Source organism: Engraulis encrasicolus, chromosome 16 (genome assembly GCF_034702125.1).
Source record: "Engraulis encrasicolus isolate BLACKSEA-1 chromosome 16, IST_EnEncr_1.0, whole genome shotgun sequence".
NCBI lineage: Eukaryota > Metazoa > Chordata > Actinopteri > Clupeiformes > Engraulidae > Engraulis > Engraulis encrasicolus.
Window position 1 is genome coordinate 42,039,015 of NC_085872.1, and position 16,255 is coordinate 42,055,269.

The 16,255-nt window shown below is 47.0% G+C and overlaps 2 protein-coding genes across 3 annotated transcripts in view; one reads left to right on the forward strand and one right to left on the reverse strand.

Annotated features, from left to right (window-relative positions):
- LOC134465790 (dipeptidyl aminopeptidase-like protein 6) overlaps positions 1–6,333 on the forward strand; it is a 98,400-nt gene extending 92,067 nt beyond the window's left edge. Inside the window, exons 22-26 of the mRNA XM_063219662.1 lie at positions 2,597–2,696; positions 3,413–3,471; positions 3,574–3,646; positions 3,980–4,053; positions 5,278–6,333. Of these exons, the coding sequence (XP_063075732.1) occupies positions 2,597–2,696; positions 3,413–3,471; positions 3,574–3,646; positions 3,980–4,053; positions 5,278–5,430 (459 nt within the window). The 3' untranslated portion in view covers positions 5,431–6,333. The remainder of the gene's footprint in view (positions 1–2,596; positions 2,697–3,412; positions 3,472–3,573; positions 3,647–3,979; positions 4,054–5,277) is intronic.
- A 1,106-nt stretch (positions 6,334–7,439) lies between these two features.
- arhgap21b (Rho GTPase activating protein 21b) overlaps positions 7,440–16,255 on the reverse strand; it is a 70,142-nt gene continuing 61,326 nt past the window's right edge. For both annotated transcript variants that reach the window (XM_063219661.1, XM_063219660.1), the window contains exons 23-25: positions 15,642–15,747; positions 12,383–12,411; positions 7,440–11,182 (exon numbers count right to left, since the gene is read on the reverse strand). In XM_063219661.1, the coding sequence (XP_063075731.1) occupies positions 9,371–11,182; positions 12,383–12,411; positions 15,642–15,747 (1,947 nt within the window). In that variant the 3' untranslated portion in view covers positions 7,440–9,370. The remainder of the gene's footprint in view (positions 11,183–12,382; positions 12,412–15,641; positions 15,748–16,255) is intronic.

Sequence of the window (16,255 nt, forward strand, 5' to 3'; positions counted from 1 at the left end):
ACAACACCTACAGTGCCTCTATTGTTGGATACACTTTTCAACAAGATAGCGATCAACGATCGTTTGTGGTAAGATTCACTTCAACCTCACAGGTGGAATCTTCTTGCATACAGGCTTCCACAAAGACTCGCTATTTGGACCTTGTTGTATTGGTATGAAACGTATTACCGAGTGGTAATACGAATCCTTTCACGCACACTTTCTCTCAACGCAGAGAACACAGAATTTCAACTAGTTTCTCGTACTAGGGGAGTCTGCCCTCCCTTTACGTTTACCTGATAGAGTCTAGAATTGTCAGGGTTTTGTCTTCTCTTATTTTACCGTCTTTTCATTCAATCCTTTTTAAATAAAAAATAAAAATGTAGGCCTACTCACGATTCTCTGGTCTTTTCAAGATTCCCGTCAACCGTCGGATCCCAGCCTGCGAGGGAGAGACCAGTCCCGGAAACGGGTCTTAGTGCTGTGGCCACAGACTTTCCTGGTTCCCTCCTCGCGTGCTGGAATCGTCGGGTATCTTGGGATCCGGTTCGAAGGACCAAGTAAATGTTAGGTTCAAACCCTTAACATTTGTAAATATGAAACACCTGAAATGAAAGACACAGAGAATCCTTAATTAAGTTTCAAACCGGCTTGGAGAGCGGATGGGGAGAACCGTCAGCTACCATTTTCCCCACTCGTTCTAAACGATGTAATAGCCATAAGTCATATTTATTGGAGGATTTTCCCTGATAACAATTACCTCTATCCGCTAAAGGGAAAAGGGGGCGTACCCGGATAGAGATTAATTCATTCACACACACACACACACACAAACACACGAACACACTAGCCAGGCTGCGCCCTCCTAGTGACGCAACACCTTCGGCGGCGCTGCAGATCGAATCTCGATTGCAAGTCTATGATAATCAGGCAACGAACACACAGTCCTTGGCCTGCCATGTGGAGACGCAACTCTGTTGTGTTTGGGCATTCCATTGTTCTGGTACAGATAAAGTCCTCGCACAGTCCAGTAATCTTCTGCAGCCTTGAACAGGAATTCTTGAATGTGAAAGGGCACATTTGTGCCACGGCAACATGTTTGCTTTCATATAGAATAAAATACAGTTCCAACAGTTATCACTTTTTTTTCTTCTTCCTCTTCTTTCACTCTGCGCCCATCTTTTCTTTCATCTGTCAGACATTGTCTCCTCTCGCTCTCTCTCTCACACACTTTTTTTTCTTCCATTCTCCTCCCTCCCTCCTCAGTTGAGACTCTCATTTGAATAGTCAGCAGTAAAATAATGCCTTGGCTTGAGAAATGCAGAGCAGGAGAATGGAGGGCTTAGTTTTAGTGTTCTCTTGCGTCTGTTTCCAGCGCAGTACTTCTGTTCAGTGGCTTTTTCTCGCCTGTTCTCCTCCTTTCCTCTCCTCTCCCCTCATGGGTCACTGGCCAGTGTGTGTTTACGTTTAGCAAATCAGACAACTATTAATTAGACGTTGAAGGAAAAAAATGTAAAAAAAAAACATTAGGAACAGAGGAATAATAACTAGTGTTGTAACAGTACCATACCTACCGTATGTAAAAGCATGTGTTTCTATTACTTACATCATGAATTTACTTCTATTACTACTTTATACACCTCAGGCATTTACAGACGGGAGCTGTCTACGGCTCCAGGGAGTAGGTTCCCCTTGTGCTCTTTTGGCTCCTTCTCAAGAAACTAACATCGTAACGGCTTTCACTTTCACCAAGGCGTTTTCTCAAATTAAGGTTAATAACAAACAAACATTGGCTCTCTCCTTGGATGGTGATAGTTGTGGCACCTAAGGAGTGAAATATGGGAGTGGGGGAAAACATGTTTTAACTGGCTAAAATGGCTAAAGAAAATAGAGCAACACATCTCTGGAAAAAGGCAGCATCTTTTCCCTGGAGAGTCTCCTGGGATTGAAAAAAAAGTTCCGCAGGAGTGACTTCGTGTTCTCTTTCGGTGTGTGAGTTTCTCCTTTTTAGCTGTTTGTGAGAGCAGAGGGGGGAAAAGCAGGGAGCAAGAGGGCACGTCTTCAGAACCGCCCCGCCACTGGTACCTTTTAAATTTAGACTTGCTTTGATCCAATAGTGCCACTAAAATGAATTATTCAACCCAGTTTTAAGCACCTATGAAAACCCCAAGCACTCACTCACTCTGGCCCAAAAGTAGGCCATACCCTACCTATAACAGTAGCCACAGCAGCCACAGCATCCCAGATGAAAACCCTTCCATCTGTTCTCCAAAGTAATGACTTTGATGACTTGGTAATTCAGCCACATGCTGACATCATGCAGTTTAATGGGTAGAGTGCAGCTCCATGACCACTGTAGAGAGTTAGGAAGAGATGTGAGAGAGCATGATTAGATCCTGCTATAAAAGCTGTGTTTTGGGCCCTGCCTTGGCCAACCGGTAGGGCACTTGTCTACCATGCGGCTGACCCGGGTTCTATTCCCGGCCCGGGTCCTTTGCCGACCCCTCCCCATCTCTCTCCCCATTCGCTTCCTGTCCACCTCTCACACGGTCCTGTCAAATAAAGAAAAAAAAGACCCCCCAAAAATCTTTAAAAGCTGTGTTTTGTATGCTTCCAGGTGTACGGAGGTTTCGTGGCTACACTGCTGCTGGGCTCCGAGACGTCAGAACTGAAGTGTGGAGCAGCCGTGTCACCCATCACAGACTTCAACTTATATGGTACGGTAAACACCAGGCCCCTACATTTACAGTCATTTGTGCCCATGGTAACAAATTGATTTTGTCAACATACTGATGTATTTCATATAGGCTACATAGAGTGCCTGCCTACATAATGTTACTTTTCAAAAGAGGTGTACTCATTATTGCTGAGCACGGTACATTTACTTGCACGTACAGAGGCTGGAGCACATTAATTCACTGACTATGCAATACCTTGAGCAAATTAATTGTACTGGAAATAAATATATACATAGGCTACATTTGTATTGATACAAATACAGCACATTCCCAAAAGTATACTTACTTTTAGTGTGTTTTTAAAAGAAAATGAATTGACCGCAGTTATCAAGACCTATACAGTCCACTTTTACAGAAGTCAATCATATCCTGAGCTGCTTTATCACTGTTGAATTTCTAATCCTGTGTGATTGAGAGTGCCAAAGTTTGCAAATGTGTATAAACCTGCATTGCAGTGCCGCACACATACGTATTACCATTCCAAGATATGCTGTATAGACAGACACACGAGCATGCTAAGTCACATGTATTGTACACAAATATATGCTGGTGGAGGTGGTGCTCCAAGTCAGGGATGGCCCTACTTCACCTTGGTGCCCTTTCCGCCACACCTGCTGCGCTCTTAATTGATGTCTGTGGGTGCTGCATCATGATGTAATGATGTAATGATGGCAAATGTGGCTCCTCTTTCCTAGCCTCCGCATTCTCAGAAAGGTACCTTGGCCTGAAGAAGACCAACCCACGGGCGTATGAGGTACAGCACTGAGCATTGATCATTTTTTAAAGGCCAAGGGACCAGAGGGGGTCAGAGAGCTGCATTTCTGACTGTTTTTTAATCTTTCTCTCTCCTGAACAGGTGGCAAATTTAGAATACCGAACAGAACAGTTTCAGGACAAGAAGTACCTGCTTATTCACCCTACAGCAGATGGTTTGTCTTCATTGGATTCATTACTGTGCTGTTTTTTCCTTGTTTGTTTGTTTACATTGCACTATGCTGTTATATTCCCAAAGTTTGTGTTCCATGGGGGACTGGGGAGGCTGTAGTGCTCTCTATTTTACTATTGCTGGTCAAAACTTTTCCCATGATGAGTAATAAAAAAAAGCACAACACAATGTTTAATGTAGAAACCGTATAAGGGTTGTTGAGGTGTTGATTGCAAGAGTGGAGCACATGGAACAACTACCTCTGGTGTGTGTCGGAAAAAAGATACCTCACTGTGATATATAATATAATGCTATTTCTTTCCCTCCCCATTTTTAGAAAAAGTTCATTTCCAGCACACAGCGAAATTCATCACCCAGCTGGTCCAGCAGCAGGCTAATTACAGCCTCCAGGTAATCAAAGGGCACCTCTAATCCCAGAGTAGGAGTGACATATCATTTTAATGTCGCCATGTTTAATTCATGAATCGCTTCTGATGATGGAGTAAATGTGTGATGCGTGTGTGTGTGATGCTGTACTTAACAAAACAATATAATTGAATTAAAAATTCCAGTCTGAAAAAGAACATTGCCAGGTAAAAGTAGATATCTATTCTGTGTTTTTTAGAAGACCACACTGTTTAACTAGTGATCCGTGGACTAGCAATACTAACAAGCTACTGAGCTAGTCCAGAAAAATTCACATATTATCGTTTTTTATTATGGCTTTTTCACTGCCTAGGGTCTCTGACTTTTCTATACAACAAGCAATACTACTCAGAGGAAGCTCAGACCACTTCACACAGTGGGGGCTTCCTATCATCACCATGGGATTTTAACTATTCACTCTGCCTCTCTTCTCTGCTCAGCATTGTAATGCTGATACATTGGCTCCATCTCAATGCCCAGTGTTCTAGCCTTGCTAGGACGTGAAACGCCCAGTGACTAGATACTCTTTGGTGAACTCTGCGGAGTGTCCAATCCATAGAGGTAGAAAATATCACTAGAGAGGACCCCGCCCCCCTTTTTACGGCAATCTGTAGCGGCCATTATCTGTAGGTAGATCAGAGAAATGGAAATTAACGGAGAACGAGGCTCACCTCTGTCAAAAATGGCTTAATCATGTGAAAATGTCCATCAACACACTATACAAGGACAATAGTTGAAGTGTGTTGCTAACTATGTTCATAAAAGATATTATTTGATATTTAAATGTATTTTATCGACTCATATGATTTCAGTGGATATTTAGCCTGACATTTCAAATCTGGTCTTTGATTAAAGTGTTACTTCATATTTACGCAGTTTTAGCCAATTTCTCGACAGGGGTGGGCGTGTTCTCCATTGACTTGCATTGCCTAAAGATACCTACACTACCTACGGAAGTTGGGAAGCTGCAGCTGCCATGTCCCAGTGCTGTCGCAAATTGCTGTGTCCTCTCTAGTGCTATTTTCTACCTCTATGGTCCAATCACCTGGCGTTTCACGTCCTAGCAAGGCTAGAGCATTTGACATTGAGAAGTAGCCTCTGACTCTATGATAAAATAAGCCAATTTACTCAGAGGAATCTCAGACCACGTCACATAGTGGGAGCATGGGCTGGGAATTCTCTTCAGTCTCTACCTCTCTACCTCTGCAGATCTACCCTGACGAGGGCCATTTCCTGCACCACAACCCCAGCCTAAAGCAGCACCTGAGCCAGTCGCTGGTCAACTTCTTTGAGGAGTGTTTCCAGCCACCAAAGATCCTGACCGAGGAGGACCTGGAGCAGGACGGAGAGGACGACGGCTAAACATGTGGCCACCGCCACCGCCACCACTACAACCACCACTACAACCACCTGCCTCCAGCACAACCCCATCCGCCCTCAAGAAGCACACAAACCCTCCTGCAACACCCTCATGGCTCCCCGATAATGTAACTGCTCCGCATCATTTGCCCTCGCCATCTGACCTTGCTCCCCTCTCTCGCCAGTTCACTCTTCCAAAGGATGGGGTCCTCTCCCTCAGCATCTGCATGCATTAACCCCACTTGGACATGGAGTCTTATCTGCTACATACTATACAGGCTGCTGAGGAAGAGGGGAGGGGGGGCAGTAGTTGTGGACATGGTGGCCTGTTAGGGACATACTGTAAGGACATGATCTGTTATAATCTCTGTACCATTTCCCCCCCGCCATATTCTCATTCTGATCACGGTAGCCTATATCCCCCCTTGATCTGGTGTGTGCAACAGCAGTGGAGATAGCTGTGCACAGGGAGCCCTCTGCTGGGCTGTGGAGGTAGTGCACCAGATGGAGCAAGCTTTTGGGGACTGCAAAGGGGAGACCGTATGATTCTCATCAAGGACATTGTAGCACACCAAGCCCTACGACTACTACTCCTCTGAAAGAGACAGTATCTGTCAGTGATATCCAGGGACATAGCGTTCACCCTAGCATCTCCTCACATTCGTCTGCTGTAAAACCCTGTGTGCTTATCTGGCAATGTCACGACGTGACATGCCCCTCTTCAGACTTTGTTCCAGTCCTGTCCTGTCCTTTATATTGAATTTCTTGAAGCGTTCAGTTTTGTGTTGCAGTACTGTAGCTTTAAGTGGGTGTGTGAAATGGTCGCGCAGGTTAGTTACTGGTCATTACTGTACAGTAAGGGCACAAAATGCCAAGAGGGCCATAACATACATACATACATACATACATAAGAAAAAGCTGAGTTCTTTCCCTAGTTTTCAGGCTTTGTTCCTTTGTACTTCTGTGGCTCGTTGAGTTGTGGAGACTCCAAGGATGTTTTAGTCACTGTGCCTTATTGGGTGTACTCTATACTTATCAGATCGTCTCCTTCAATTTAAAAAACAAACAAAAACATTTTGGGGGAAGTATTTTAAAAAGTGAATTTGTGTTAGTCGATGACTCCAAGTGTCATAAATTGTCATCTAAAATGTTTTGTTTAAAGTCCTAGAAGTGATCTTACAACAAGCCAATGGCAATGGCATACACATTGAATTGAAATGTTTCAATCACTACGTTTACATGAGACATTTAATTCTGAATAAAGCTTAATTCCACTTTGAAAACGTCATGTAAACACTTCTTATTTCAGAATTAAATGAAAGATCAAAGGAAACGCGACGGAACTATTTAATCCTGAATTATCCATTTTTAATTAAAATCCTCATGTAAGCGAAGTGACAGTAAGCATTCTCTCCAACATATCTTGATTTTATTGCTAGACCAGCATTGATTAGCACAAGGGGAAAGGTACGTACGTCTCATGAACTGTATCATTTGGCATGTGCGTGAGCCAGAAGTTTGACTTTTATTTTTCTGTTTTCGTTTAGTAACTATTTAAGTGTTGTAACCTTTGACAGCTTGAATGTCCCCTTGTAGTCCTTCTTCATTTACTATTGTAAGACCCAGTCCTGTCTCCTGATGTACAAATGTGTAGATTACAATATTGTTTTCAGTCCTGACGTGCGTAAGTTGTACATAAAAAGCATTTTGAAGAGAAAAATGTGATTGATTGGGTGAACTGATTTCTTATAAAACTCACACAAAGGAATGCACTAAGAGCTTGGGTTTTTCAATCTCATACTGCCATCTTCTGGTGAGAAAAAAAATCAAGTGACGAAAAACCAATTGAAAGCGAGCTATAACTTCTTGACAAGGATTGAAGAATGATGATGGACATTATTTTTTTCCTGTGTTTCTGTGCATAAAAATAGCACACCAGTCCACCAGTGACACAAGCAAACACAAGGCATTAACAAAGACTCCGAGAGGCGCATAGAGCACAACACAAGGCATTTAGTCAGACATGAAGGGTTTTTATTGTCCAGTGTTCTCAGGAGGCTCGCGCCCACTCCCAGAGTGGACCCGGCTTGGTACAAATGGTCAAGGCAGAATGGAGGCCAAGCGGGATTGGGCGTGTTATCCCCGTTTACCTCACCCTCCCTACGCGCACACAACACACACACCCCTCCCCCCAACCCTCTCGACATCAGACCACCATAGTTCGTTCTTCTGACACCCCCCATCCCACCCCCTAAGGAGCCAAGTACTTGACATCCCTGGAACAGGTGCCAAGACAAGAACCCCCGTCAAGGAAATCAATGGAAGAAAGGAGGAGGGGGAGAAGGAAAAACAGGAAGTAAAAGCAGCTAAAACATGGAATAGATATGTACATTTGAAGTTATTATACAGAGGAAAATCTAAAATTCAAGTTCCATTACAGAAAGCAAACACAAATCAAAACTGAATAATAAAAAAATGAACCAAAAAGTGTCATGTATAAAAATGTGTTAAGACCCAAGCGGAATGCTCACAGAATGGAAGCTCCCGTGTTTAGGTTTCCATGAATGGAAGAGTTCTGGAAAATGAGTTTCTTGTTGATAAAAATGACATCTTTCACAGTACATGTTGGTGAAAACACATCAGTACAGAAAGACAGTATGGCACCCTTACTGACCCCAAATCAGTTCAAAAGGAGGCACTTTTCACTCATCAAGCTTGAGAAACATTTTTTTCCCTGCTCCACTCTACTTCCTCTACCCCAATTGTTGCTTTCAAATGCAAGGAATAGTGTTATGATGCACAAATTCTCTATTGCATGAACGGAAAATTACTTCCTTCAGTGTTTTGAGTTTGGTTACGGTAGTGTCGTACAATTTTGTTTTCCTATAGTTCATCTGTCCTTTTTAAAGCCATTTTAAAAGGTGTCGAGCCTGGTTACTGCATCACTTTGTCTGAGACGACCATGCACAGCACACCAATCAATCCCCCGGGAAGGCCTGGAGAACAAAAACCATCTGCAGAGAACATGTTTCAAGTACAGAGAGAGAGAGAGAGAGAGAGAGAGAGAGAGAGAGAGATAGAGAGAGAGAGAGAGAGAGTGGAGGATATGTACACCATTTTCCTGAAAGGAGATGAGCACACTACCAACTCTGTTTCTTTTTTTGACTTCTTTTTTTTCTTGTCTTAAAAGTCACGTAAGAACAGCAAGCATTTACATTCTTCATTTGGTTACCTAGAGGCACACAGGGGAAACCCTTTGGGACCTCCACACATTTTCAAAGAAAAGAAAATGTTTTTCCTCCAGCAATACTTTTACAACACTACGCACCAGTCCTTTTTTTAAAAAAACACATCACATCCTTCCTAATCCTTCCTTAGTGTGACCTACTAAGTCAGCCCTAAAAGTTCTCTTAAAAAAACAACAAAAAAACACCCTTGCCCATTCTAACAAAAATAAAAGAATAAAAAATAAAAACTTTCAATCCTCTTTCCATCACTTAACAAGCTTCACTTTATCCCAGCAATACCTCACAGTCTTCCAGCCATACTTGGGGTTCAGAGGCGGAGGTGAGAGAGGGAACCCCCACATGGTGCGGGTCTCCCCTGTGTTGATGAGTGGTTTCCTGGGGTGGGAATGGGAAAGGGAATGGAGGAGGAGGACACACCAGCAGCCTCGTCTAACCGTCCCGTCGCCTCTTTGGGACCCCCGAAATACACACGTACCCTATATGCTGTCAGTGTCCACAGAGATACACAACAACGTACACAAAGACACCCCATGGTGAGTTCATTCACATGCGACACACAGGGACACGTACAACCCATACAATTCATTATTAAAGCAGATGTGGACCATTAAAAACAAAAAAAATTAAAAAGTTCTCTCGCACAATCTCATTCACACACAAAACACACACACAGACGTACATGCGTACTTGTACTCTCACAGGTACTGATAGAAACGCGAGCGGACCACTTGTGAGCCAGACAGTTTGTGGGGGTGTGCGTCAGCGCCCAGGCTTAGGCTCTTGCCCTGGGCGGAGAGGCCGTCTCCGTTGGCCAGCCCCCCGTCCCCCTGCACCGGGCAGTCGTGGGGGAGACCCTGTAGCGTCTGGGAGGAGGAGGAGGAGGAGGCGGCGCCCAGCAAGCTGACCTCGGGGTTGCTGACGCGGTGCCGCTCCCGCACGATCCAGTCGCGGATGGAGAAGTCCTGCGAGCTGCACTTGGGCTTGAGGCGGTCCACGGCCGACAGCTCCGAGGGCTCGCCCAGTACCGTGAGCTCGGCGAAGTCCCGCTGCCCACCCATCGTGTGCCGCCGCCGGATGTTGCCCTTGCGCTTAGCGCGCGTCTCGGGCGAGCGGCCCACGCCGAACATGTCGTCCGCCGATGAACGCAGGCGGAACTTAAGGCGGTCGGTGATCTTCAGCCGCCATGCTTGGCTGTCGGCGGATGCTCCTGCTCCTGCTCCGGCTATGCCGTTACCACCCGCGCCGCGCTCGCCACCACTGCCCGTACCGTCGCCGCCGCAGGCCGGCTGCTCTCCTCCGCTGCAGCGCTGCGACGAGGAGCTGAGGCTGCCAGTGGAGGAGCGGCCCTTCACCACACCCAGGACCCTCGCCAGACGCCCGGGGTCTCGCTCGCTGCGCCCCGACGACTCCACGGACGACTCGCTGTCCGTTTTCTGCCGGCTGCTCTTCTTGCGGGCCAGCGTGTCCCCGGCGATGAGCCGCTGAGAGGCAGCCAGGCTGCTCCCGCAGGCGTTGGCCATCTCCGGGGCAGAGCTGATCGGTACCGTTGTACACACGCCGCGATCCTTGCAACCGCTGTCCTCCAGGCTGGGCCCTATATCCCGGCACACGGCGAACACGGACAGGTCGCTCTCGCTGTCCGTCTCCATGGGCCGGCCCTCGCTCACCAGCTCGCTGCGTTCGTCGTCGGCGTCGTCGTCGTGCGTGGCCACGGTGCCGCGGCTCTCTGCGCCCGGCCGCAACTCGGGGCTCATGATGGTGCTGGCGCTGTCCCCGCCCACCGTGGTGAAGGTCATGGAGGAGGTGGTGGAGTAGTCGGACGTGATGGAGCACACCTCGGCCGCCGCAGCCGCCCCCTCGGCGGTCCAGCCGCATGGGATCCTGCTGCGCTGCCGCGGAGGCCGTCCGGCCGAGGCCTGCGAGCTGGTGCTGTTGAGCGTGCCCAGGTCCGACGTGCAGCCCTCGTCGTACACCGACGACGGCGGGTCCGACAGCGAGCACTGCCGCACCGCCTGCATGCGGTAGCTGAGGCTGGGGGAGGAGCCTGGCTTGGGGGAGGGGCAGAGCTCAGCCTCAGGCTGGTGGGTCAAGTCGTCAACCCCACCATCATCACCGCCACCATTGGGAAGCAGCGTGCCACCGGGAGTCTGCTCCAGGTGGCTCGGACACTGCTCCTCCGTCACGCCGACGCTCACTCCACACTTGCCGTTCTCCCGCCGGACTTCCTCTTCTTGGTGGAGGTGGCCCTGGGCTCGGTTCTCATCCTCCTCCTCGTCACCCTCGTCATCATCCCCCGGTCCCCCCTCCTCCTCGGGCTGCTGCGACCAGGCCGGCTGGCCGCCGCCGCTCTGCTCTTGGGGCTCCTTCTTGGGGAAGAGGGCGTCGAGGTCGTCGTCCGAGCTGCTGGGCTGCGACTTGTCTTTGGGCTTCTTGCGTTTGCGGCTGGCGAAGATGGAGGAGCGCAGCAGCTCCCGGCTGTACTGGTCCTTCCCAGAACCCCACGAGCCCTGAGCGGTGGTGGTGGTGGTGGTGGTGGTGGTGGGGGTGGGGGTGGTGGTGGTGGTGGTGGTGGTGGTGGTGGTGGGGGTAGGAGAGGGGAAGATGAAGATAGCACCGTTAGACACAACTCTATGAAAATCATCATCATTTACTTGTAGTAGACAAAGCAATTTAGCGCTAAAGTGCTAAGAGTTCAAGTGATAAAAGTGAAGAAATTGGAAAAATAATCGAACTCACATTGCACGGTATCTCGGAGTTTGTCCCGAATGCTTAAAACACTTTGAGACTTTTAGTTTTTGAACTTATATGGAAATATACTTAAGATATGTTTAGTTCTGTAGAAGCCAGACCAGAATAACAATACGAATGGCATAATGACACACTACAGCCAAATGTGAGTGTTCAGTCAGCATAGCAGGCAAAGACGACTATGTACATTATGTATTGGAAAGAAGCCTCTGGTGGCAATAATAGCCAAGCCAAATATGCTGAACTGAAGAGGTGGACTGAATCTATATGTCATGTCAAAAGAAAAAAAGCATCCATGTTAAAAAAAATATGATGCGATCATAATGGTTCAATTATGGATAATTTGCCATGTACACTATGGCAAATACGCTGCGGGAAGCCTATTTAAGCTGAAAAGGCACGGACGGCTGAAAAGGCAAGGCCGAGCCAGGAGCGCTGAGCTGTGTTGCAATGACCGAGGAAAAGCGGTGGGCCACTGATCATACCCATTTTGTCGCTATCAGTGCCTGTTAGCTATTGCAAGGAAAAATATGAACAACTTGCCACTACTTTTCAGACCTACAATTTAATCGCAGGTTAAAAAAAGAAAGAAAGCTAGACATGCATTTATTCTGGAAGACTTGGAAGATGGAAATCTTGTCTTAAGTTCCCCTCTGACAACACTGCATCCCACAGTTTTCATATTTTTAAGGACATTTTCGTGAGGAATATTACTGTTTGCATCGCAACACTAGCTATTTCAATGTCAACTCCAAAGAGAAGATTTTCATCCGTAATGGTGCGAATACGGCGAATATAGGCATGCAGTCGATGGATTAACACCAAAAAAGGGGTTTCCAAAGCACCATTTCAGTGATTGAAATCCACTTTTTCAGGACAACTCGTCCCAAATTAGTACACGTCCAACCTGTGTGTCTCGGATACACAGCCGCCGCGTAATGCAATGATGACATGCTTACCTTGGATCTGGCTGAATCACTGGCGGAATCTGTGGAAAGAGGCAGAGACAAACGGATGAGTGGAGGACCTTGGATATTGGAGTCTTGTCTATTGTAGCCACACATATAAACAGGAGGAGAGAGCACAGGAGGATAGAAAGCAAAAACACCACGCCAGGAACAAGGATGGCGATCAGAGAAAACCCAAGCTACACAAAACGCCAGCAGCTTATGTGAGAAAAGACTGAGAGATGAGGAGCGGTAGTTGTGATTATGCCAGCAATGGGCTATGGGATGAAGATCTCAGGACTGGAGAAGTTAAGGAAGAGAAGAGCAGCGGTTGGGGAGGAGAGAAAAGAGAAAAGGAAGAGGGGCATGAAGAGACGGGGGAAGGAGAGGAGAATGAATCCCGGCAGAGAGTGCTGTGCTATAACACCGGAAGCTGCTCATGCACACACACAACCATCGACGCAGGGACAAACACACGGACGGACGGACGGAGAGACAGACAGACAGACAAGACAAGCAGCTCACGCAAGGACACGCAAGGATCCACCACGCAGCCAGCCACAAGACCAAGGGCATTCTTTCCCAAGTCAAAGACACCATGGCATGGACCACAACTCAGGACTGACACCTCGTAACAGTACGCAACAGTACAGCCAAGGACAGGGGAGAGGAGGACTGGACTGGACTCGGGGGTGGGGTGGGGTGGGGTGGGGTAGGGCGGGAGGTCCTGTGGGGGTCGACCGTGTGCAAGTCTAAAAGCTCACGTAAAAGAAGAAGGAAAAATCCGCACACTGTTGCTGCTAACCAATTTATTGAACACCTATACACCTGACGAAGACCGTCTGAGGCCGAAACGTTGTGTTCAATAAATCGGTGAGCAGCAACAGTGTGCGGATTTTTCCTTCTTTTACGCACGTTTGTTTGATCCAGCACCTGTTTTACTGGATGTGCGCGCATCACTTGCACTGCTCATGTCTAAAAACTCGCCAGCTGGAAAAGCTTCACAGACTGAGCTCATACACTCGAGCTGTGCAAACTTGACACTACCCTGGAGGTAAATAGAAAAAAAAGAGTCCACTTGACCCAGATGTGCAAGTGCAGCACGGCTTGTTGTCCCTGAGGGTTAGGTCCCTGAGCTCTTGAAGAGCTCTCAGCAGGCGTCACGCAAAACACTGCTATTGTTGTGTGGCCTGTGATACAGGCCCATCCATTCTTCTCTGTTCCTGGAGTTGACAGAACAAAGCCTTCAAAGGTTACTGGAGGGTAAGACCGACGAGCAACCAAGGCAAATAGTCCACCATGACTACTACTGCTAGCTAGAGAGGTGTATCTGGCCAAGACACAGACAGACTTCCAGCCGACTACAAACTGCTTCCTTCCTCCGTCATGTCCAACTAAACCTCCCTTGCTTTGCTTGTTTTCAACAAGCCAATTAAATTGCCACACTGTACGCCTCACAGCCTTCTCTCTAAAGCCTGGTTTAGACTCGTCCTTCAGTTGGAGGACACACTCTGTCAGCGGGGAGTAGCGGCAGATCAAGTACCCAAACAGCCACCACGCCCCCTCTTTTAGCGCTGAAAAGACCCCTTACAGCGATCAACTTATATTTCTCCCAGGCTGAATTGTCCACGATCTGCTGCTGCCCCCTCCGCTGACAGTACGTGTCCCCCAACTGAAGGAGGAGTCTAAACAGACCTTAAGTCTCTCTCCTTCTAAGACAGGTGAGCCCCACACTCCCCCACACCTTTTGTTTTTTTTCTTTTCTTTTTTTTTTGGTTGTAGACAGCATGACAGTTATGCCACATGAAGGTTGGGGTGGCGAAACACCCGACCGACCATACCGTGCTAGTTCTCCCCGCCGAACGCTTCAGGAGACAGCGAGAGGGTGCAAAAGAAGAGGCTGTTTTCAGACACGGCACACACCACCAGCACACCACGGACTCTTGCATCCTTCACAACACATTTCACTTTTTGTTTTGTCTTTTCTTTTTTTTTTAAACATGGTGTGTGAGATCAGCGTGCAAGCACAGGACGACAAAAACAAAAACATCAACTTCTGTGTCTTTCTTTTGTTGCATCGAGTTTGCCCTCTTTTTTTAAGTCGTTCTTTTCATTATTTTTTTTCCTCGTTTTTTTTTTTTTTTTTTTTAAAGACATCTGTCCCTTCCCACCCGGACCCATTCTCGAATTCTCGACCAGGGAGGTACGTATGAAAGAAATCCACAAGAAGTTTGTTTCACAAGAAGTGAGGGTTGCGGTTGCAGACTAGGCAGCTACACTGCGGACAACACTCCTCCTCCTTCCTGCTACAGTCCCAGCTCTCCACCAATGACATTACAGAGTCCACCAGTGACATCACCGAGTGGTAGGCTCCGCCCACTGGGCCTGTGTCAAGATTGGGAATGGGTGAACAGCGCTGGACAGGGACAGGGGAGAAAGAACACTGCAGACAAGATGAGGTCAGACGGGTCAGAACAGACGGCAGGATTTTGGGTTAACATTTATACTGGTTTGGTAACAAAAGGATCAAGATGTTTAAGCATTGTCTAAAGGTTTATCAATTTAACTTGTCATTTGGGAAAGAACATGCCGGGATATAAGGGGTGGGGGTAGGGTAAGGAAAGGGGAGTGGCTTTTGGGGTAGGGTGGGGTTTAAGGAAACAAACAGAACGAAAAAAGAGGAGTGGTGACTTTAAGTGGAGGAGGGAGGGGGGGCTTAAGCTGAGGAGGATATTACATGCATGAAGAGGAAATTAAGGGGAAAAATATGTGAACCCAGGAAAACAAAGAACAAACGAACGCATGGAAAATTATGACAGGGCAATGGGAAGACATCCACAGAGGCCAAAACAAACCAATGAGAAGGAAACAGAAACTCAGATCTTCATGTGGAGGCACACACTATTTTCACCAATTTTTCATGTGGATGAAGCTTGACAAACGGCCAAGTGAAAAATTGCCAAAATAGTAGTATTGAATGGCTTAACCTCAATAACATGTGTAAATAAAACTAAACTGTCAGTAGAAGTGTGAGTAAGTATCCATTTTCCTAAGGACTATACACACACATGGACACACACACAAAACATACAAAACACACGCACACGCACAAATACACTCACACACCTTTAGCTACATTTGAGGGTACAATTGTCAAACAATTGCTGCTGAAACTACCGGTGTTGCCTACCCTGTACCTAACCGCCATATAGTGGCGTGACCCACACTGGCACTAGGGCAGTGTGGGCTGGTGTAGCACAACTCGGGTTACCTGAGACTTCGCCGGGAGTGGTGGCGGTGCGTCCAATGTTGGGGAGCAGGTGATCGATGTTGGGGACCGGCTGTGACTGTACTGTACTGTCCTGCTCCGTTACCCCCTGAGGAAAATGAGAAGGAATGAGGACGCATGCAAGCAGCAAGCAAACCTGGGGTGCGCTTCGCCAAAACCATGGTTGCTATAACTTCATTAGCTACTTTGTTCTTTCCAATGCCATTTCCCATTCGCAACTACCCAAGTTGCTAACTAGCCAACAACTACGCTTTCGAGAAACACAAGTCTGAGCTCCTGAGGCGTTAGCTATTTGGGGCATAGCAGCGAAAGCTATGAGGTATTTACATGTTCAATTTTCGTCGTTTTCTACAAGCAATACATCAACCTGGAATCCTAAAACAACCATAGCCCATTGATAGGGATGCACGATGTCAAAAATTTCGGCCGATATTGATATTGCTGTTTTGGCCGATAACCGATATTAACCGATAACGATGTTTTTCTTTTCTTTTTTTAAAGAGATGACAATGATACAAACAAACATAATTTTTGAATGTCCTCTTATTTCCAAAAACTTTTTATCCGTGATAAAATTATCCGTGATAAAATTAGAT